Genomic DNA, 23,538 nt, shown 5'->3' with positions numbered 1-23,538 from the left:
AGGGACCTGGCAGCCTTGCAGAGGACTGCAGATCTCTGCCTCATCCACCAGGCAGTCATCGGCCCCGCCTGGAGTGTCGTTGGGACTGGGGACTGTGCTTTCCTTTCCCTTTGAAATAAATGGCTGTCCTGACCCCTCCTGGCCTTTCCCACAGTCCTTGTGATGAGCTGGAGCACACACTCTGGGATCCTTGATGCCTTCCCCCACCCCCACCCCACCCCACCCCTAGACCCATAATTTCTTCCTCTAAGGCAAACCATAGCTCCCTTCCCTCATAGGTGTTATACCCCACTGCCTACCAAACACCATCTTCCTTTGTTCTGACTTGTTCATGTGACATGAGTTGTGACTCATTTGGAGCCTCTGGGGTCTCCTGAGGTGAGGACTCTCAGCCTTTGTTTGCCTGTAACCTATCTTTGAGGTGTCTTCCTGTGTGCTCCATTGGTCATAACCTCCATACTCTGTGATCCCTTCTGCAGTCATGGCTGTGCATTGGTGGTGATTGCTTTTTTTTTTTTTTTTTTTTAAACTGTGCTCATTTTGCCACATATTCCCAGCTCAAGTCACATTCCTACCAGACAGTGTGTTCAGGTGTAGCACAAATAAATCCACTTGGTGGGTCACAGCAGATGCCCCTTCCTCCCTGCCTTTCCCACCGCTGTAATCAGAACAGGGTTCAAGGTGCACAGAGTGATGCATGGGGCATTGGGTTCAGTCCCGAGTGGGCTAGAGTCCAGCATGAGCTCATCTGGTGGACCGCAGAGCAGGCGCCTTGCCTTCCAGGACCTCAGCTGCTGCCTGGATGCAGGGGCCTCTGGCAGCCGCTCACAGCTGATTCATTGGGCCGGCAGGCAGCTCAAATCCCCAAGCTGCTGTCACATGGAGCTGTAAAGGCACATCTCTCCTTGTCTATACTTTGCATAAATAAGGAAAAATAATTCTCCCGTCTTCCTGGGGGACCAAATAGTCCCAGGGGCTGCTGTCAGGGACTTGTGAGGTGGTGTCTGAAAGTGGCTCTTTGGGGGAACATTTTCCTTTCACCTTATGAGGTAAAGAGGGTCTGAGATGCCACGGTAGCCAATGGTGAGACTCTGTAAATATGATAGAAAAGAAGGCAGGGTACCACATCAGGATCTGGAGGCCCCTTCTTAAGGGCAATGTGTGTGTGTGGGAGGAGGATGTGGGGTGTCTCACTACTGGGGCAGGAGGAGACTGTTTCTTCTTGAAGGGCAGCTCAGCAGGTTCCTCCCCCTTTTGGTTCCCTGGCATCTTGCCAAATGCTCAGTGCTTGCAAGCCGACATCCCCAGTGGGCAAGGTTACATCAAGGGTAACTTCTAGCTGCTTGCAGGTGCTGCGGGCTGTTGTGTGAGCTACTAGCAAACATGGAGGCTTGGAACAGCAGAAATAAGTAGGCCCTGGGGCCACCTTTGATCAGGGGTGTGAGGGGAAACCCCACACTGCTTCAGTAGGCCTCTGGAAGGTCAGAGGCTGGATCATCGTGAGAAGGCTTCCTCAAGGGGCCATAGCTTTTCATGCAAATGCTAACGGGTAGAGGCACCTGTTTCTAGGATCAGTATCAGATGCAACTTCAGCAGCAAGGGCAAGAGGAGGGCACACCTGGCACCTGCCTGAATCCTCCCAAGTGGCTGAGGCAGCTGTGCCCATTTCTTCTTGTTGTGGCACTTTCTATGCCAGCTGTCAGTGCTTGGAAGGGTCTGTGAGCATGGGCAGGTAGTGAGAGCCTGTAGTACTTTCTGGCCCTGTCTGGGGCAGATCTGTGCCTGGGGCAAAGTGACCACCATCACAGGGAGTTATCCTGCCCAGGGCCCTGCACATCGGGCCCCTAGGGACTTGGCTAGGGGGTGCTAGGCCTTCCCAAGTGCCCACCATGTGCTACAGTATCTTCAGACATGTTTCTGTCATATGCTTCGCCACAACCCTGCACAGGAATAGTCACTCTTCATACGCAACGTCAAACTTCAGTGCTGGGGGTGTGGCTCAGTTAGAGGGATATTTGCCTAGGATGCATAAGGCTCTGGGTTCGATCGCCAGTACTGCATAAACCCAGCATGGTATTGCATGCCGGTAATGAGGCAGGAGGTTCAGGAGTTCAAGACCAGCCTGGACTGTGAGACTCTGTCTAAAAACAACCAAGACAAGCCAACCCCTCGCCCAAAATGCAGTCTGGAAGATATCTGAGTCAATAAAGTGCTTACTTTGCATGCAGGAAGACCCAAATTTGATTCCGATAACCCATGTAAAAAGTACATTGGTGGCCGGGTGTGGTGGCACGTGCCTTTAATCCCAGCACTCGGGAGGCAGAGGCAGACGGATTGATATGAGTTCGAGGCCAGCCTGGTCTACAAAGGAAGTCCAGGATAGCTAAGGCTACACAGAGAAACCCTGTCTTGAAAAACAAAACAAACAAACAAACAAACAAAGTACATTGGTGTACACATGTGATGCCAGCTCTGGGAGGTGGAGCCAGGAGGATCCCTGGGGCCACTGGCTGGCCAGTCTAGTCTACAGATTCAATAAGAGACTCTGTCTCTCAAAATAAAAAGTAACAAAAACCAAACCCCAAGCCCCAAAAGGTGAATGACTCCTGAGGAAAAAAAAAATATCTAAAATTCTTCTCTGGTCTCCATGTGCACGTGCACACACATTTAACTGCACACACAAGTGCACCACAGCAACATGCACTCAAGTGTACACACACACACACACACACACACACACACACATAAGAGAGGGAGAGAGAGAGAGAGAGAGAATATGAGTGCTTTATACTGGAAATCTTCACCTTTCACTTGGGTCCCTGTGTGAAGTCACAGGGGTCCCAGAGGAAAACAAAGGGTGCCTCAAACCAGGGTGGACCCAGTGGCTCTTCAAGTCTGGTGTGTCTACCTAAGTGGATTTATGGATTATATCATCCAGCTTTAACCAGACTAATCCTCCAGGGTGGCCAAGTGACTTACAAGATCCCTGCCAAGAAACTGCAAATTGTCCTGGTGAGCCAAAAAGAGAAGAGGCCAGCAGCTGCTCCGACACATGCTCATCGGCACCAGGTCCCACATGTGAGAAGAGTGCAGGACAACAGACCCTGGGAAAGCATTTGAGGGCTGGAGACATGGCTCAGCAGAAGATGGTGTTTGTCAAAGCCTACATGATCTGAGTTCAATCCCCAAACCCACATGGTGGAGGGGGAGAACCAACTCCCTGAAAGTTGTTCTCTGGTCCTCTGACCTACACAGACAGACAGACAGACAGAGACAGAGACACACACACACACACACACACACACACACACACACACACACACACATACACACACCCTAAAAACAAAAAAACCCTATTTTTAGGTTCAAGGTCTGAAGCCTTACCAGTTGAGCTATATAGGCATTTAAAAAAACAAACAGTTTTTGAAGTGCTGTTTGAAACACCCCGCTCCCGTCATTGCTAGTCCAGCCTCAGCCCTGGGTGGCTTCTGCCTTGAGATATTCATCAACGACAGCGTAAAATCCTCATGGTTCACCAGACATTTAAAAACAGCCTTCAGAATATGAAGACAAACCCCTGCAATATTTTCCCCAACGATGTTTAAAGCTATGTGCTTCTCAGCCCAGTACTTTTGATATTTCTCTAAGCAATGATAAATATTTGGAAAGCTTTTGTAAAGTTTCTTACATAATAGCATAAGACAAAAGGAAAAAAAAAACATCTAGCATCAGGCAAACACTTTTTCTTTCTGCTGCAGTAAAAATGGCAGAAACAATGAACAGTAAATGATCTGTCGACAAACCGAAAGGCATATCTTTGTCAGCAAATACTCCTGAAAGATGTGGGGGGAACACTGCCGTTGATTGGAAGGAATGAGTATTAGAGAAAATTACCCAGTGTGGGAGGCTTGCTATACAGTTGACTGAAAGTACAGATGTTTCTTAGCTTAAGGTATCTGCTGGATTCTTTTCCCATCACGAAGCACACAAACCACTTTTTTTTTTTTTGGTGTGTGAACCACTAAAGGCAAGATACAGCAGGGAAGATATATTGCCACAGTAAATGCCTTGTTGAATAAAAGCAACGGCCTATGGGGAACATGGTAAAAGTTACACTGATGGACGAGCCATTTGGAAAGGATTTTTCAAAAGGATTCTGGGTAAACAGTCAGGGTTGAGTGCCTGCAAAACTCACCCACCCACTCTCCAGTCCCTACTTTAAACCAGCACTGCAGGCAGAAGCCCGGGCACATATCGATGTATGAGGTATGGAGTAAGCTTTAACAAACAAGATTGTCCTGTTAGAGCAAAATCTTTGTGAGTCTTGGTAATGAGCTTGGGTGTGGTTTCAAAGGCTTTCTAGACAAGAGAGAATGAGTCAGGAATAATTGTGGCAAAGTCCTAGAGAGAGATGTCATGCGTCTTCCCCGTCCCTTTTCTGCCACATCCCCACTCCTGATGACACAGTCTCACTATGCTGCCCTAGCTAATCTAGAATTCCTTAGCTCAAGAAATCCTGCTGCCTCAGCCTCCTCAGTAGCTGGAACCCCCTGGCTGCCTTCCTCCTCTCTCTCCCTCCTCCTCCTCCCACTTGCCCCTCCCCCTCCTTTTTCTTCTTCTTTCTCCTCTTCTTCCTCCTTTCTTCCTTCCTCTCCTCTTCCTCCTCCTTTCTTTTGCCTCCTTCTTCTTCTTCTTTTTTTTTTTTTTTTTTTTTTTTTAAGACAGTGTCTCACTACATAGTCCAGGCTGGCTTATGTAGCCCAACCTAATCTTTGAACCCGTGGCTATCCTCCTGCCTCAGCCTCCCCAAGGCCTGGAAATTACAAGGCCAAACCACCACGCCTGGCTCTTATTCAAGATTCGTGTGTGGACATTTATTAAGGCAACACAAGTTGTCTGTTTAGGCACTTGGTGAAAAGCTTGAAAAAAAAATAATAAATGCGCTTTCCCTGCTTTTAGTGAGGATGTCCTCTTATTGAAAAAGTAATAAGGGCCTGTCTTTGGATCTTGAATAATGTCTCATAGTGAAGAAAGGGAACTTGACAACAGATTTGAAAAGGATTTTTTCTTTTTTCTTTTTGCATTGGTGTAGGTACCTGTGAAAGCATTCATAGTGGCCTCCTCTAGTACTCTCTGCCTTCTGATCCCAGAACTCACAGGCACCAAGCGCCAGAAATCCTCCTGGCTTCGTTCTCCATAGTGCTGGGGTTGTAGAGATCTGTGAGAGCGTGTCTGAATTGTCAGGTGGGTGCTAGGATCTGACCTCTGGTCCTCATGTTTGAGAAGCAAGTGCTCTCACCACCAGCCACTAGTCCAGTTCCCAAAAAAGCTTTTCACAAAAGCTTGATTCTGTGACCAAGTGATGTTTTTTTTTTTTTAATTAAATTTTTGCAGGGCAGTGGTGGCTGACACCTTTAACCTCAGCACTTGGGAGGCAGAGGCAGGTGGGTCAATGTGAGTTCGAGGCCAGCCTAGTCTACAGAATGAGTTCCAGGACAGCCAAGGCTACACAGAGAAACCTTGTCTTAAAAAACATGAATGAATGACTAAATAAATAAATAAATAAATAAATAATCCCCCCCCCCCCCGGTGTGTGTGTGTGTGCGCGCGCGCGCGCGCGCGCATGCTCATGCACGCACACACACATGCCTGCCATGAATTTTTTCTGGAGATCAGAAGAAAACATTGGAGCTTTCCTTTTACCTATAGTGGATTCTGAGGATCGAACTTGTGCTTCTGGCCAATAAGCAGGCACCTTTACCTGCTGAGCCGTCTTGTTGGTTGCCCAGCAATATGTGAGTAATAAAACCCTCACACCCACACCTTGAAGGTTATAAGTAGAGACCAGTCTAATCTGCTCTTTGACATGTAGGTATAATCTACATGTACCATAAAATTCTCCCCCTTAAAGCACACAACTTGGTGGTTTTCAGACTGTCCACAAAGTTGAACACCTATTAGCTAACATCTAATTCCAGAATAAGCTGGTTTTTAAAAACTGTGAGTTTTAAAATGAAGAGGTCTTTGAGTTTTGAGCAAATTTATAAAACATAAATGTGTAATGCTGCCCCATTGTGTTGAAAGAGCAACTAATTGACACCCAGGAAGCCAGAAATACATCAGCTGGGGCCGAACAAAAGCCCTGCAGAATTGGTGGATGGAATTTAAAAACTAGTATGATGGTTCTGGAAGCTCCACTAACGACGCCTTCTTCCGTTCGGCTCCCATATTTTCATGACAGCCACTAAAATCTAGAATTGAAATAAACTACTCCGAGAGCCAGGACTTCAAGTTGATGTTTCACAGTCTTAAATCAAGACTTTAGCAAATAAGGAAACATATTCAATCTTCCTAATATTACTAGTGGGAGCAAAGTGTGTTTTTGTGCCTTTATAAATGTAAAAATAAATTTGTAATGTTGCAGAATTTACTAGGGACCACAGATGGTTCCACCTTTATGTAAGTCTTTCAAATGCTATCATTGGGCAGGTTGGGAGGTGCAGACCATGACTGGACTGGGGTGGTGCTCCATCAAGTTCCCAGTGCAAGTCAGAGATGATTAGGGTCTGCACCTCACCTCCGGCTGACCAGATCTACTTCCTCCTTCACCCTGACAAAACAGAAAAGAAAAAACTGCATGTTTCTGGCAATAGCCAAAGTACGACACCCTGAGCCAGGGCTGGTCTGATTCCTATTCAAAGGCTTGTGACCCCAGCACTATAGACTCCGAAGCTCTTCCTCTCCTTTGACTTCCTGCCCTTGTTTTACATCCTTCATCCCAACGCCCTCTCCGACCCTGCCATTCTAACCCCGCGGATGGCTGCCTCAGGGCCTTTGCACTGCTGTTCTGTGTTGTTCAGGCCTTCACTCTGTTCAGGATTCTTGCTCAGCTGGTTGTGTCTCCTGGGCCTGATCTCCATCATTACCCACCCCTCCCCACCTGAACCCTGTGTTCCAGGCACTTTGGGCTTTCCTTCTGCAAGGAATCTACTAGAATGCTGGAAATGTGGCTCACTTATGATCCCAGCATTTGGGAGAATGCAGCAAGAGGATTGCTGCATATTTGAGGCCAGCTTCAGCTACAGAGTTTTAGGAGGAAGAAGAGGAGGAAAGGGAGGAGGAGCATGAGGAGGAGGAGGAGGAGGAGGAGGAGGAGGAGGAGGAGGAGATATTCCTAGAGGATGGGCACGTGGCTCAGCAGTAGAGCACTTTCCTAGCAGGCACTGGGCTCTAGTTTTGAGCTGAAGAAAAGGAAAATGAGTATTGATGTTGCATTGCACAACACTTTATTATTGGCTTGTCTCTCCCAGCCTAGACCTTGGAAGGAAGGGACTTTCCTTAGTTCAGACGTTTAGGCGCAGCCTGAGATGACCTGGGAGTGAGGAAGGGGTGCAGCTCCTTGGATTTCCTAGCTGGGTGATAAGCATGGGAGGGCTGAGTGATTCCAGAATCTTCTCTCTGTAGATTGGTATGGCTGGGCCCATGAAGGGTTCTGAGTGTGGAGCTGGTCCAGTAAGGGTGGGGAAGGACTATGCCAAAGGCCGGCTGGGGGACCCCATACAGCAGCCTTCTTGCCAGCACAATGGGTTGAGTACTGATGGGAGGGTAGCCTCTCTCTGTGTTCTCTTGTGCCCTTGTCCTGGGTACCCCAGAGCCTGTATGCATCCAAGCTTGGTGAGAGTACCAATGGGTGGGTGCACGTTAGGTCCTCCACAAATTATTGTTGGAGCCCTCTCTTTTGTTAGGGGCTGGTGGTGAGATAAAGAAAAGAGAGTCCAGACTGCCCCAAGGGGGGACAGGGCCAAGGGTGTCGTGCTGCCTCAGGAAGGAGGAGCTCTGTGGGATCTGAGGCTGGCTGCTAGTTCAGAGGTGACTGTCCTCTTGTGGTTGCTTGGGCAGCAACCCTAGGCAAGGCTAGGGGTTGAGGCCGCTGGCAGAAAGAGAGAGGGTCCTAAGGTAGGTAGGGCTTACCGCCAGAATGCAGGGAACACTAGGTAAGGGTGCAGCCAAGGGAGGGGACCGTGAGAAGTTAGTGGGAGGTCAGGGTGGGTGAGACCTGGTGGATGAGCTGGAGTTTAGGACTCTGCTGTGGTCCCTAATAGCAGCATCAGGGTTCCGGCCAGCAGCGTCAAGGCCAGCGGGCTGATGGCTGAGCCCAGGCTACCAGCGCTGCTCTGGGCAGGGGTGGTGGTCTGGCGGGTTGTCGTGGTGCTTTTTATGGTGGGGTGGCCAGGGGTGGTGACGCTGCTCTGGCCGGCAGGGGGCGGCAGGCCGCAGTCGGTGTAGGGCTCCAGGCAGCCTGCGAAGGCCATGACGTGCGCGATGTAGTTCTGCTCTTGCACTCCGTGAAGTAGGTGCGCCTGCGGGCCACGCGCGAATATCGCCACGTCCTCCCCGCCGTGGGTCTCCGACTTCACTGGCACAGCCGCCTGCTGCCGGTACGAGGGGTCATCTGGAGGGACAAGATGTTCAGGGAGAGGATCTCTGACCTGAGTGCCCTCTGCCTGACCCTCAGGTGAGCCACTCAGTGGCACTCACTGCTTTCAGCGGTAGTGACGTTGGGTCTTTCGCCTGTACCGACATAGCCTGGGCCGTTGCCATACAGGATGGAGGTGTAAGCCTTGCCGTCCAGAGCCATGAGGGGGGCCAGCCCTGCATAGAGGAAAGAGACACCTTGTTCTCCCAACGACTGGTGCTTAGATGATTCTCCCCACCTTCTGCCTGGCCAGTGGGTTCAGTCGCTGCTAGATCCACACATGCCTAGGTGCCCTTTCTGTCCACTTAACAGACAGAGAAACTACGGTCCAGAGGAAGCTCTGTATGTAATTTGTGGAAAAAACACCTGCCGCTGTCCCCTGACCCACCGAAGATGGAGGTTCCTCGAAGCGTGTAGCCACCAAAGGAGAAAACATGGGAGTGGTCAGCGGTGACAATGGTCAGCGTGTCCTGCTCACTGGTGAGCTGGCTAGCCTTCTCGATGGCTGAGTCAAACATCACCGCCTCAGTCAGCGCCAGATAGGCTGTGCCCAGATGGTGACCACGGTCGATTCGGCCCCCTGCAGGAAGCCAGTGAGCTTGAGCCTGCCCCCTGTCCATCATCCCCTCTTTTCATGGGAACTGGGAGACTCACCCTCCACAAAGAGGTAGAAGCCTTTGGGGTTCCTGCTTAACACTCTCAGGGCTGCCTCTGTCATGTCCTTCAGAGATGGGTCCATTAAGGGATCTCTTTGGATCTCGAATTTTGTGTCTACAGGCTCAAAGAGGCCTGAGGGACAAAAACAAAAAAAATGATGGTGACCACTTGGTAGTGGGGCCAGGGCGCACATACACACAGTGATCGCCATCTGAGAGGTGTACCAGCGCAGGAAGCGTGGGGCCATTACCCATGAGGTATGTCACTGATGGGTCCAGGGACTTCTGAATGAGTTCTTCACGGTTCCAAACATACTGGGATCCCTAGAGGGTCATAAACAATTGGTAAGGCCCGCAGTCCTCCCCTGGTCTCTGCCGTGCCACTGATCTTGTACACCCCATCACCTGGTGCATGGATAGCCATTCCTGAACCAGGTCCCGGCCGTCCAGCCTGGTTCCAGTCTCATTAACATCATTTGGATACTCGGGATCTGGGGTTCCCGCAGGAAACATGTATTTTCGGCCCCCACCAAGGATCACCTGTGGTCAGAGAGGATCAAGGAAGGTGAACTCTCCTCCTCCTTTTCCAGCCAGTCCCCAGCTCCCCAATAAGTCTATGGGAACTACCCAGCCCTCAGAGATCCTGGAAGATCCAGGGGGCTCAGTCTACAGGATGCCTGGGATCACCCCCTCCCCCAACCTCTTCCCTGCCCTTTTAGTCCTCACATTAATGTCCATGTTGGAAATGAGCTGTGTAGCAATGTCTTTGCAGCCTTCCTTTAAAGCTGAGGCAGGCATGTCGGCATCCCCATACCAGTTGCGGTTCACCGTGTGAACATACGTGCCTGCTGGAGAGGCATGCTGCACCCTGGTGGTGGTCACCACCCCTACAGATTTTCCTGAAGATGGCGAAGGTCAGTGTGAGACGTCCTGTACACCAGGCCAGCCGCTGTCCCTGAGCCGGGCTCCAACTCACCTGCTTTCTTCGCACGGTACATCACAGAGAAGACCTCATTGCCAAATGTGGTGTTGCACTGGTCGAACCGTGCAGCCGCACTCACACCTATGGTCTTGTAGTTGGTCTTGACCCCACACAGGTAGGCGGTGGCTGTGCTTGCACTGTCTGGGACCTGTCTGTCCACACTGTATGTCTGGGGACAGAGACACCCCCAACTGGGCTCACAGCAGACATTTATTTCTTTACCCAAGCCTGGGGCCTGCCCATTATGCCAGACCCTTAACTGGGCTCCAGGTCTCCTGGGCTCCCTCTGCCAGCCTTTACCTGGGCCCTTGTCAGCCTCTTCCCTGCATCCCAGAAATGTCACCCACAACTCACCTTGGACAGAGCCATATATGGCAAGCGGTCCATGGCTAGGGGTGTCTCAGGTCCTAGGTGACCATTCAACTGTCCCTTTAGGATCCGAGTAGCTGTCACGGTGGGTACCCCCATGCCTGAAGAAGCAAAATCTGGTCAGGACTGAACCATAGGCCTGCCCGGATCCGTGAGGGGGGCCTTGGGTGCCTGGAAAACGAGGGCCTCAGGGTGGCCCAGGCCTCACACACTCACCGTCCCCCAGGAAGATGATGAGGTTCTTGGCTGACGTCTGAATAGGCTGCAGCTTTTTGGCGACATCCAGGGCCTCCTTTGCCTTTTGGTTCCAGAAAGCTGGGTCCTCCTCCTCCGCTGGCCAAGGAAATAGCAGAGGTAGGGTCAGTGTGGAGGCCCGTGTGTGTGAACGGAGTGTGCATCGATAAAGAGCCACCGTTACCTGGGATGAAGCTAAGTGACAGCTGTAGCCTGAGGCCCAGCAGCAGCAGCAGCGCCCAGGCTCCCTGCATGGCTGGGGCCGGTAGTGGGACTGCACTCGATGAGGAATTGGGACACCAGGGTACCGACTAATGCCCAGTCTGCCTGGACTTAAATAGGGCAAGACTTTGCTCCTAAATGAACAACCCCTTGTCTGTCCCTCCCCCGGATCGAAGTAGCCGTCCAGGCCCCACCCCTACCCTGTGACCTTAACTGAAGCCCTGATTGCTTCAGAGGAAAATGCCAGGGTGTGTCTAACCCAGCCTGGGCCAGGGGTCCTGACAGAACAGACTCCACGTGTGCCTTAGGTGTCCTCCCAGGTAGCGTGGGAGGCTAGGCAGCTACCCCATGGGCAAGGAGCTTGTGCCCAGTGCTACCAGGCTGCCCACCTACCTCTTGCTCACGATGTCCTGTATAGACACATCACTCTTGCTCCGGAGAGGCAGGATGACTACGCTCTCAGGTGCTAGAGGCAGGTGGTCCTTGATGGACACAGCTTGGATGAGGGGCCATTGTTTGACCTTTTGATATCAGGAGCCACAATGACAAAGGAGACAAAGCACACTGAATGCCCTGAATGCTGTCCAGTTGGCCTCTTGTTAAGCTCGTCCTGGACAAGTGCTTGGGATTTTTTTTCTCTTTACTGTTTGTTTAAAACGGGGTTGCAGACACAGCTCTATCATCCATGTTGAGAGAGACATCACACAGCAGCCACAGACAGGAGCAACCATGTGCTACGGTTTGGATATGGCTGGAACTTTTCCTCTACAGGTGCACATGTTGCAGGCTTGGTCCCTAGTGCAGTGACGAAGCTGGAAGGATGGGACACCTAAGAAGTGGAAGGCAGGGGCAGCTAGGCCATTTGGGGCTATATTCTTAGAAGGGGTTATTGTAGATTTCATGAGATCTTACTTGAGCGGGGTTATAACGAAAGACCAAGATTGGCCTCTCCTTCGTTTCTGGCTCTCTTGGGAGCCAGCAGGATGCTACCCACCATGTGATTTAGTGAAGGGGGCCCTTATGGGATTCATGCACATACAAGAGCCAGGGTGTTGGACTTTCAAACCTACTTAAAGAAATCTACTTTTTAAATTCAATCCTCACTACCAGTTACTTTGCTATTGCAATGGAAAATGGAATTATACTCAAAGTATCTTTGGGTGGATGAATGGGGAGGCAAACAAACGGTCCATTTAAGTAATTGAATATCATTAGCCCAAAAAGGAAAGGGCACCTGCCAAGGGTAATTACAGAACTCAGGAGCTGGAGGCAGGAGGATCAGGAAGGAGTTCAAGCCAGCCATGGTTTCATAGTCAGTTAGCCAATAGGATGAGCACCTTTCATCCCAGCGCTCAGGAGGCAGAGGCAGGAGGCTCTCTCTAGGTTTGAGATCTGCCTGGTCTATATATTGAGTTCTAAGTCAGACAAGGCTACATAGTGAGTCTCAGTCTCTCTCTCTCTCTCTCTCTCTCTCTCTCTCTCTCTCTCTCTCTCTCTCTCTCTCTCTCTCTCCACACACACATATATACACACACACACATATATACATATATACACATATGTATGCCAACATATATATAATATATTAACATATATATATCCAACATGAGATAAGAGCAAGAAGGGTGATTGGGGCGACAGTTCAGTAGCAGAGTGCTTGCCTAGCACACATAAGGCCCCTGGGTTCAAACTCCTGTCCATGGGCAAAACTACCATGACCATCACCAAAACAACCTCAAACCAAAATCAAAGCCAAGGGATTCCTGATTCACACTGCAGTGAGGTTGAACTGTTAGAAGATTATGCTAAGTGCAATCCTCCTACCACAAAGGCACAGACCCTGCCTCCTTGCCCTTCTCAGGTACTACCAAGAGATGTAAAATTTTTTTTACATATGTAAGAATCCGGCGAGGTGCTGAATAGATGGCTCAGAGGTTAAGAGCACATTCCGTTCTTGCACAAGGTCAAGTTCAGTTCTTGGCTCCCGCATCAGGACGCTCACAGCCACCTGTAACTCTAGCTCTGAGGCATCTGTCGGCTTCCTTGGACACCGTACTCACACATGCGCATACCCACATGTAGTTAAAAATAAAATAAGGGGATGGAGAGATGACTGGCTGGTTAAAAACACTGCCTGTTCTTCCAGTGGACCCAGACTAGCAGAAGGCCCTGCACACATGTGTGTGTGCGCACACACACACACACACACACACACACACACACTGCACAGACATACACACCCATACATATAAAATAGGTGGTGGTGTAAGAATATCTTTTTTAAAAAAGAAGTGTAAAAAGTTTCAGTTTAATCAAGTTCATGAAAACAAAAAAGATGCCGGGTGATGGTGGCGCATGCCTTTAATCCCAACACTCGGGAGGCAGAGGCAGGTGGATCCCTGTGAGTTCGAGGTCAGCCTGGTCTACAGTGTGAGCCTGGGACAGCCAAGGCTACGCAGAGAAACCTTATCTCGAAAAACCAAACCAAACCAGACCAAACCAAACCAACCAAACAAACAAACAAAAAGAAAAAAAAAAAAAACCCAAAAACAAAGAAGGTTTTTGGGGGGCTAGGGGATGGTAGAGATGGGGGGCTTTTGCCTAATGGATTTAGTGTCTCAGATCTTCAGCACCTCTGGCCATGTGCTGCTCAATCACGTGAGGTCCTTAACACTGCATCTGTAGAACGGATCTCTAGAAGAGTCTGTGACCTCTAGGAGAACCTGTCTGCCGCCTCTCACCAGTGCTCTAGTCACACCCTCTACTTCCTGTGTTGGCTTGCTGTGCTAGGAAAATGAATTTTTTCAAGTTTATCAATAAATGATTTTATGGCCATACAATAATTACACATATTTATGGGTACAATGATAATTCAATCCATGATACAATATTAAATGAGGAAATCAGAGTAATTAGAGTTTCCATCTCATTAAATATGTCTTTGTACTAGAAGAGAATTCTTGGCTAAAGTTCAGGGGTGATTGGCTACCATGCAAGCTCTTAATCGATTAATAAAAAAAAAAACAAAAAACAAAAAACAAACAAACCAAGTTATAGGTTAAAGGTTCATGACCTTGCCATGGGTGCTCAGTCTGAAAGGCTTAGCTGTGACACACACCATTTTCTTTTAAACATTTTTAGCTTCCTCCTATCCTTTTCCTCCTCCTCCTCCTCCTCCACCACCACCACCACCACCACCACCACCATCATCATATCTCTCCTGCTACCTTTATAAGTTCCATGGATTGAACTCAGGTCTCCAAGCTTGTGTGCCAAGCACCTTTACCTGCTGAGTCATCTTGCTGGCCTCTGTTCCCTTTTGAAATTGTAATGTTGGCACAATTGTAGATTCCTGTTTATAGTTGTAAGAAATAAGATGAGCTGACCACCAGGGGCTAAGGGAAAGTGTGGGTGAACTTACCTTAGTTCCCTCAGTGACACAATCCTCAGACACTGTTCTGACGTCCCTCGTTTTACATCTGTGGATTTGTGTGGGGATGTGATGCTCTGCTCAGCCCCCCTTCCTTCACATTACAAATATTCATTTTTGTCTTTAGTTGTGTGTGTCTGTGTGAGGGTGTGCGCGTGTGAGTGCAGGGGCCTGTGTAGACCAGAGGGGATGTGGGATCCCTCTGAGTGCTCCATGTGGTTTTAAGTCACCTGAACTGGGCACTGGGTACCACTGAGGCATCTCTCCAGGCCTCTTCCTCCCTGCCTTTCCCACTTTCCTTCCTTCTTAATTCACTCGGTGTTGTCTCTGTGCAGCCCAGACACCTGGAGCTTGTGATCTTGCTGCAGCCTCCTGAGTGCCGGGGTTACAGGTGTGTTTCACCACAGCCAGCTTCTCCCCAGCTTTATCACCTGAGTGGGTTCATGTCTCACCACCACAGCCAAGTCCCCTCACATCTCTAAACCCACAAGAGCCTTCTGCAGCCATCGCTGGATTCCCCCTTCCTCTCTGTCCCTAACCCCTGATCCACTAATCCAACCTTCTGTTCTAAAATGTTGTCATTTCCCAGAAATTGTGCCAATGGAACAAAATTCTTTGGATCAGATTTTTCACTCAGTGTAATTCTTTGGAGTACCCCATCCCTTTGTGTGGCTGAGCAGTATGACCCTGGATGGATGGGATACCTTGCCACTCTCAGCCTTAAAGTGTATCTGTTCTTTTCAGCCTTTCTGGAAGACTAGAGGTGATTTGGTCAATAGTGGTGCTGTCACCTTCATATTGCCTTACTGGGCACCTTTATCATGAGTGTAGTAGCTGAGCTCCGAGTCTCCGTAGGGTTCACCAGGAAACAAGTTTCCGGGTAGCTTGACTGCCATCATAGTGTTGGCCCTGGATGGAAAAGCTTCTGACCAGTACAAACCATAACAAGTGCATGATGGGATGATGAGGCATGGATACTCTGTAAGCGTCCAAATAACCCCTCAAGGGATGGAGATACACCAGCTGGGTTTTCCTATATTCCCAGGGGTAAGGGCCACTCAGGAGCAAGCACCGATTATAAACCACTGTAGCAGACTGGGAATAGAAAACCTACAACATGTTCCCACAATTTGTACCATTTTGTCTATTCTATGAGTTACAGAGTCCAATACTTTTTCTAGCATTTATTTATTCAGTAGTTCTTCATTTTTGGCGTATTGAGACGGGTAGTTTTGACTGGCCTTGTAGTGTCTGTGTAGCCCAGGCTGGCCTCTAACTCTTGACAGTCCGTCTGCTTCAGCCTCATGGGTGTTGAGGTTACAAGTACACACATTCGAAGCTGGCTCAATTTATATGCTTATTTATTTACTTTGAGAGAAATGGTATCACATATCCCACACTGGTGTCAAATTTACTATGTGGCTGAAGATGACCTTGAACTTCTGAGCTTCCATACCTGCCCTCCCAAGTGCTAGCCTTATAGGTGTGTGCCACCATGTCAAGTTTACACAGAAATGGGGATTTGGCATGTTAGGCCAACACTACCAACTGAGCTACACACACAGCACCTACTGATTCTTTGAGAAAGGGGCTCACATGGCACAAGCCTTGTGCTTGCTATGCAGCCAAGGATGACTGAATTCTTGATCCTCCTGCCTCCACCTCCTAACTGCTAAGATTACAAGGATGTACCAGCACATCCTGCCTTATTTATATATTTTTACTTCATTTATTTCTTATTTTTTTGGTGGTGCTGGGGATCCAACCTGGGACTTTGCACATGCTGGGCAAAGACCCTGGGAGGAAGTGCTTATAACGGAGTTGTAAGGACACAGGGAGTCAGGCTTGTTTGTTGTCTTCCTTTGAGACAGGGTCTCCCTATGTAGCTCTTACTGGCCTGGAACTTGCAATGTAAGTCAGGCTGGTCTTGAACTTACAAAGACTTGCCTGCCCCTGTCTCTCCTTAGTGTGCACCACCACACCTGACACCATTTATTTTTCTTTTGAATTTGGTCACTGCATTCTTGTTGCTATCACTAGCAGAAATAGCTAAAAGTAAAGAGGCTTAGTTTCCCTCAGGGCGTAAGGGATGCAAACCACCATGGCAGAGAAGTCGTGGCAGAGTTTGCAATGGTAGAGGCTCCTCACATCATGGCAGGCCAAGAAACAAAGAAAAGACCTGAATCAGGCCTGGGCTATAAGCCTCAAGTCTCACTCCATGACCTAGATCCATTCCATAGGCCCTAAGTTCCAAAGGTTCCACACTGTCTCCAATCAGCATCATCAGCTGAGGAACAAGTGTTCAAACACTAGTTTAGGACTTGCTGACATAGCATGAAAAAACCTGCCTGCCTAGGACCCCCAAAACCTCAAACAAATCAGAGGTGGGGGGTACAGGAGATGTGGCTCAGTTGGTCGAGTACTTGCCCATCATGCAGGGAGCCCTGGGTTTAAGGCCCCAACGTCCTACAACCCTAGGTGTGCATTACCCGTATTCTAGCACTCAGGAAACATGGGCAGGAAGATCAGTTCCCAGGTCACCCTTGGCTACATTGGGAGTTTGATACCAGCCTGGGATACAGGAGACCCTGTTGGAAGTAAGACAGACAGACAAACAAACAAACAGAAAAGAAGAAGGAAGGAAGGGAGGGAGGGAGGAAGTGGGAGGGAAAAATCTACTAAAGTATTTTCTTGGTATTTAATAACTTGTCTTTTAGATGTGTAACCTGGGCTGGAACTCGAGCCTCCTGTGTGCTGGGATCTGGCCTGCACCACACACCTGGATTTAATGAATTCTTGCTCTGCTCACTTTGGGTTATTGGGTCTAAACCAATTGGTTTCTTGGGATGCACCCTGGGACTTCTCTGTGGTCCCATGGCTCCATCTTAAAGTCATCAGGAAGTTGTCAGAATTTTTTCTGAGGCAATCCTCAAGAACAAAACACGTTAGGTTGATGGTTGCTTGGGAAATTACTATGTAAACAACCATCTGTGAACGTGGAAATTCAGTTATTTCTTCTGCGTACGCTTGAAGATAACAAACTACGGTGATAGTGCACCAGACTGTCAGATCTGTATGAATTTTGTCCAACTTTTGAGACACATATTAGTAACACACTTATGCAAATTAACTCACCAGGCTTATCATTAACTTCCTCCTTGACAACGTTCCCATTTAATTCAATATATCAAGTAAGCCTAATTAGTTATTGTACCTTGTCATTGTTTGGGGGTTTTTAAAAAATGGGGTCTTGACTGGTGTGGTGGCACATAGCTTTAATCCCTGACAGAGGTAGGTGGATCTCTGTGAGTTTGAGGCTAGCCTGGTCTACATATTGAATGCCAGACCAACCAGGCAAAAAGGTAGACCATCCCTTAAAAAAAAAAGAAAGAAAGAAAGAAAGGAAAAGAAAAGGAAAGAAAAAAGAGAGGATTAGGCTTATTATGTGACCTAGACTGGTATCAAATTCATTGTGTAGCCCAGGTTAGCCCTGAACTCAAACTCCTCCTACTTTAGCCACCTGCGGGGATCAGAGGCGTGTGCCCCATACCTAGCATAGCCTAATTAGTTCACTTTTTCTTTTACCAAATAACAACCAGCCTGTGTTATTTGAGGCGAGCTTGTCTCAAAAAAGAAAACAAAACAAAAAATGCCAACTCTGTACATTGCTATACTGGAGACCAAGCCTTCAATATATTATCTTTTCAGCACCTATTATTTTATGCAGTAACAGAGTCTCATGTAACCCAGGCTGACCTTCAGCTTGATATGTAGCCAACAAAGGATATCTTGGAATTTTTAATCCCCCTGCCTCTATCTCCTAAAGGCTGGGGTTACAGGCATGCAATATAATACAATACTCAGGTTTATGCTATCCTGGGGATCAAGCCCAGGGTTTCATGCATGGTAGGCATCAATTAAAGTATATTCCCAATGGATGGTGGTGGCCCATGCCACCTGAGTGGCAGAGGTAGGAAGGTCTCTGAGAGTTCAAGGCCTTCCTGGTCTATAGAGTGAGTTCTAGGACAGCCAGGACTATATCCTGTCTCAAAAACTAATACATACATACACCCATCCACCCATCTATCCACTCATCCATCTGTTTGCTGTTACTGTAGTGGAATACTTGAAACTGTGTTATTTTCCTTTCTTTCTTTTGAGACATTGTTTAAGGTATTAGTAATCTAGCCTTAAACTCATGATGTAGACCGGGGTGACTTCTAACTTGTGGCAATCCTCTTGCCTCAACTTCCTGAGCACTAAGGCTACAGGTATGAGCCACCACCTGTGGCACCTTCTTCAGTTTTTTGTTTTGTTTTGTTTTGTTTTTTGTTTTTTGTTTTTTGAGACAAGGTTTCTCTGTAGAGTCTTGGCTATCCTAGACTCACTTTGTAGACCAGGCTGGCCTCGAACTCAGCAATCCCGCCTGCTTCTGCCTCCCCAGTGCTGGGATTAAAGACGTGTGCCTCTATGCCCAGCTATCTTCTTCACTTTTAATTTTGTTCCTTTTGTTGTCTTTGAGATATAGGGCCTTACATCTCATGCTGTGCTCACTCTTGCAATCCTGCTGCCTCTGCCTCTCAGTGCTGGGATTATAGGCGTATGCCACCATGCCTAGATCCCCCAACTATTTTATTAATGAATTCGATCTCACATTTACCAATTCTTTTTCTGCCTGCCATTGGGTTAGTGGTTTCGTAAACTCACCAATTTCTGCCAAGGAGTTCTGGAAAATTCTTCTCCAGTTGGAAGTTATTAAAAATTCACATTTCTCGGGTACCTCATCCTTCCCGGCAACTTCTCAGAAGACACCGCTTGAAGGTTTTAATGCATGCAGAAAGCATTCAGAAAGACACAGGATAAAGTAATTGAGCCCAAGAAAACCAGTGATACAGAAAGATCTGATAGTTCACAATGAAGACACCCATTATTCCTCAGCCTACAGAATTTAACGTTGCAGCCAGGTGTGATTGTGTCCCCGGCCCTCGGGAGGCAGAGGCACGAGGATCACCAAGAGTTCAAGGCCAACATAGACTGTATAGCAAGTTCCAGGTCAGCAGGGGCTACATCATGAATTCCTTTCTCAAAAAACATTAACAGAATTATGACTGTTGCCAGGTGCAGTGGTGCATGCCTGTAATTCCAGCATTCAGGGAGGCAGAAGCAGGTGAATCGCTGTGAGTTCGAAGCCAGTCCAGAACAGCCAAGGCTACACAGGGAAACCCTGTCTTGAAAAACAGACAAAAACAAAACAAAACAAACACTACACACACAGAGAGAGAGAGAGAGAGAGAGAGAGAGAGAGAGAGAGAGAGAGAGAGAGAGCGCGTTATGACTCTCATACAATTTTGGATCATATCTTAATAATGCATTCAAAACATCATTCATATAAAAATTCATTTATACAAGTGCAAGTCTTTTGTACTCTTTTAGGGACCATCTGAAAAATCCCAAAATTCCTTGTAGACAAGGGGCCTGATGAGATGGCTCAGTGGGTAAAGGCACTTGCTGCCAAGCCTGACTAATCTGAGTTCCAATCCCTGGGACCCACGTGAAGGTAGAGAGAACAGATTCCACAGAGTTGTCCTCTGACCTCCACACTTGTGCTGTATGAATGCACGCGCGCGTACACACACACACACACACACACACACACACACACACACACACACACACATGAATTGGAACAAGGGGGAAATTTTGATTTGGGGAAGTTTGCCAAATATATGAAAATCTTAAAGCACTTAGTTAACTAGGGCCATTTTGAAAGGAAACTTATGAAGAAACCTTTAAAGAGCACTCCAAGCCGGGCGTGGTGGCGCACACCTTTAATACCAGCACTCGGGAGGCAGAGGCAGACAGATCTCTGTGAGTTCGAGGCCAGCCTGGTCTACAAAGCGAGTCCAGGACAGCCAAGGCTACACAGAGAAGCCATGTCTCAAAAAAAATAAAAAAATAAATAAAATAAAATAAAATAAAATAATTAATTAATTTAAAAAGAAGAAGAAGAAGAAGAAGAGCACTCCAGGCATGGTGGCACAGCCCTGTAATCCCAGCACGAGAGGGGTAGAAATAGGAAGATACGAAGGAGTTTAGGGCTATCCTTAGCTAGTTTATTAAATTCAAAACCAGCCTAGGCTACACGATATTCTATTTCAAAAACAAAAGCCAGCCTGCTGTGGTGGTTCAGGCCTTTAATCCCAGCACTCCAGTGGCAGAGACAGAGGCAGGTAGATTTCTGCATTCAAGGGCAGTCTGGTCTATATAATGAATTTCAGAACAGCCATTAAAAAGACCCTGTCTCAAAGGAGGTTTAAAAAAAGCATTACACACAAAATAATGTAATCTCAAACCTTAGATTTTAGCCATTAGAGGAGCACTCCAAGCTGGGGGAATGGAGTGAAATCTTAGATTTCAGCCCGGCATAGTGGCATATACCTTTAATCCCAGCAGGTAGAAACAGGTAGATCTCTGTGAGTTCGAGGCCAGCCTGGTCTACAAAGTCAGTCTAGGACAGCCAAGGCTACACAGAGAAACCCTGTCTTGAAAAACAAAACAAAGCAAAGCAAAACAAAACAAAAAAGTCTTAGATTTCTAGGCTGACTGCTTAAAAGATTAAAAAACAAAACAAAACAAAACCGTTACAATTTCCTATTCTAAGGAGACCAAACAAGTGCGATGGGACAGGCCCATAGTCCTAGCACTCAGGAGACTGGGGATGGATGTTAAGGAACTTGAGACCAAGTGGGCTACATAGTAAGACCCTGTCTTGAAATATCAAAATAAAGCCACTCTGAAGGCAGAGGTAGATGGATCTCTGTGAGTTCAAGGCCAGCCTGCTCTACTGAGAGAGTTCCAGGAAAGCCAAGGACACACAGAGAAACCCTGTCTCAAAAAAACAAAACACAAAACAAAACAAAAAACAAAACAAAACAAAACAAAAAAACCAACCAACCAATCAAATAAATTTATGAATAAAAAAATCAGTCTTATGGCAAAGACTAGAACATAGGGTGAACAACGCCTTTGGATTATGTGTGTTTCTTTATCTGTCCTGTGTTTCCTCCGCTCTAGTCCCTCACAAGGCCCAAGCTAATCCATGAAGCCAAGACATATATGCAAGAGGGTAATACTGGCTGTAAGCGTAACTCAGCAGCTGGGTGCTGGCACACAGAAGGAAAACATCTTGTGAATAGTGAGCCGCTGTCATCCGGTAGCGCCACCCCTGCCCCCTCCCCTGCCTCCTGTGGCTGGGTCAGTAGCCTGTTCACTTGCTCGCTCAGCTTCTTCCTGATTTGAGCTGACATCCCAGTAAAGGATCTTGTCCCAGGCAGTTCATAATACACACTTGATGCTGTCCCAACTATTTGTAAGCCATCTATATAAACCACTAATGCCACTATTCTGCATTAAGGATTTAGGATTAAAACACAATTTCTAGCCTAGGACTGTGGATAAGCCAGTAGAGTACCCGCCAGGCAAGCACAGGGGTATGGCGGTGTATCCTCACAATCCCAGCACTCAGGACACAGATGCCTGAGGATCGGAAGTTCCAGGCTGTCCCCTGCCACACAGAGAGTTTGAGGCCAGCTTGAGCTACATGAGAAGCTATCTCAAAAAGCAATGTCATTTCTTGTTTCTGGATACATCTTTAGATTCTATAGTTTCCCTTTTAAAGTGTGGCTCATGGGGCTGGAGAGATGGTTCAGAGGTTAAGAGCACTGGCTGCTTTCCCAAAGGTCCTGAGTTCAATTCCCAGCACCCACACAGTGGCTCACAACCATCTGTAATGAGATCTGGTGGCCTCTTCTGGCAGACAAGCATACATGTGCTGTACACATGATAAAAAAAAAAGAAATCTTAAATACATCAAGTATACTCACTTCCCTCACATACAGAGCTGTTTCTTTTCTTATTTTTAGCTTTGTGAAGCAGGCCTTCAGGAGACTTATGCCAAGTTATTAGAAATCCCCCTCCCATGGGGCTGGAGAGATAGCCATTAAGAGTTGGCACTGCTCCTGCAGAGGACCCAAGATCCCAGTAGCCACAGTTGGGAGGCTCACAACCACCCGTAACTCCAGCTCCAGGGGATCCGACACTCTGGGCTCCTCAGGCACCTGTACTCTTGTGTATGCACCCACAGATGACAACAACAACAACAAATAATAATAATAATAACAATGACAATAATGATTATGATGAAATAAATCTTGAAAAAAAAGAAATCCCCCTCCCCTCTTCAGTTCTTTCCTTTCTTTGGAGGGGTTTGAGGTCTAACTTGGGCCTGAAACTCACTATGTAGATCAGGCTGGTCTCAAATGCAGCAATTCTCCTGTTCCTGTCTCCCAAATGGCCATAATTTTCAAATGTGGAAACAGAATGAGTTTTTTTTTTCTTTCTTTCTGTTTGTTTGTTGTTTTAGACAAGGTTTCTCTGTGTAGCCCCGACTGTCCTGGAACTCGTTCTGTAGACCAGGTTGGCCTCAAACTCACAGAGATCTGCTTGCCTCTGCAGGCACCACTACTGCCTGGCACAGAATGAATTTTCTAACAGATCAAAATATATTGGTCAAAAACAAAAACAAAACAAAATATATTGGTCTATTTTCCATATTATAAAAAACTAAAGGGGACAGGGACATAGCTCAGTAGGTAAGGAAACTTTTGAATCCAGTGATGTGGGGTGGAAAGAACCCAGACCTATAAAGATGACCTCTGGACAGCCGGGCAGTGGTGGCACATGCCTTTAATCCCAGCACTCAGGAGGCAGAGGCAGGTGGATTTCTCTAAGTTCGAGGCCAGCTTGATCTACAAAGTGAGTCCAGAACAGGACAGCCAAAGCTACACAGAGAAGCCTGTCTCGAAAAACCAAAAAAAAAAAAAAAAAAGATGGCCTCTGGACTCCACGCATGTGCTGTGGCCCAGAGGCATGCAAGCATGGATAACAAAACGAAGACATGTAATAAAAAGTATAAATCTTAAACTTAAGCTTAACAATTGAGGTTTAGAATGTTATTTTTGAGATAAGACCTCAAACTCAAGAAAATTCTTCTGTCTCAGCTTCCTGGGTTTCAGGACTATAGCTGTGCATTATGATGTCTGGCTAGGAATTTAACTTATTTGGAAATGGCCTAGATATCTAATTAATATGAACTTAAATTGGTATAACA

General features: G+C 47.5%; 1 protein-coding gene across 1 annotated transcript; it reads right to left on the bottom strand.

Moving 5' to 3' along the window:
- Positions 1-8,059: 8,059 nt before the first annotated feature.
- On the bottom strand, positions 8,060-10,971 carry LOC127196069 (intestinal-type alkaline phosphatase). The gene is made up of 11 exons (XM_051153661.1): positions 10,902-10,971; positions 10,700-10,816; positions 10,469-10,584; positions 10,109-10,283; positions 9,859-10,031; positions 9,538-9,672; positions 9,384-9,456; positions 9,131-9,265; positions 8,865-9,056; positions 8,539-8,652; positions 8,060-8,452 (listed from the first exon to the last, which is right to left on the bottom strand). Exons 1-11 carry the CDS (start codon positions 10,969-10,971, stop codon positions 8,076-8,078), a joined length of 1,677 nt encoding a protein of 558 aa, XP_051009618.1. The 3' UTR covers positions 8,060-8,075.
- Between the last annotated feature and the right edge of the window lie 12,567 nt (positions 10,972-23,538).

The sequence above is a fragment of the Acomys russatus genome, chromosome 12 (assembly GCF_903995435.1).
Source record: "Acomys russatus chromosome 12, mAcoRus1.1, whole genome shotgun sequence".
NCBI classification, from domain to species: Eukaryota; Metazoa; Chordata; class Mammalia; order Rodentia; family Muridae; genus Acomys; species Acomys russatus.
This window is presented reverse-complemented; position numbering and strand designations above follow the sequence as displayed.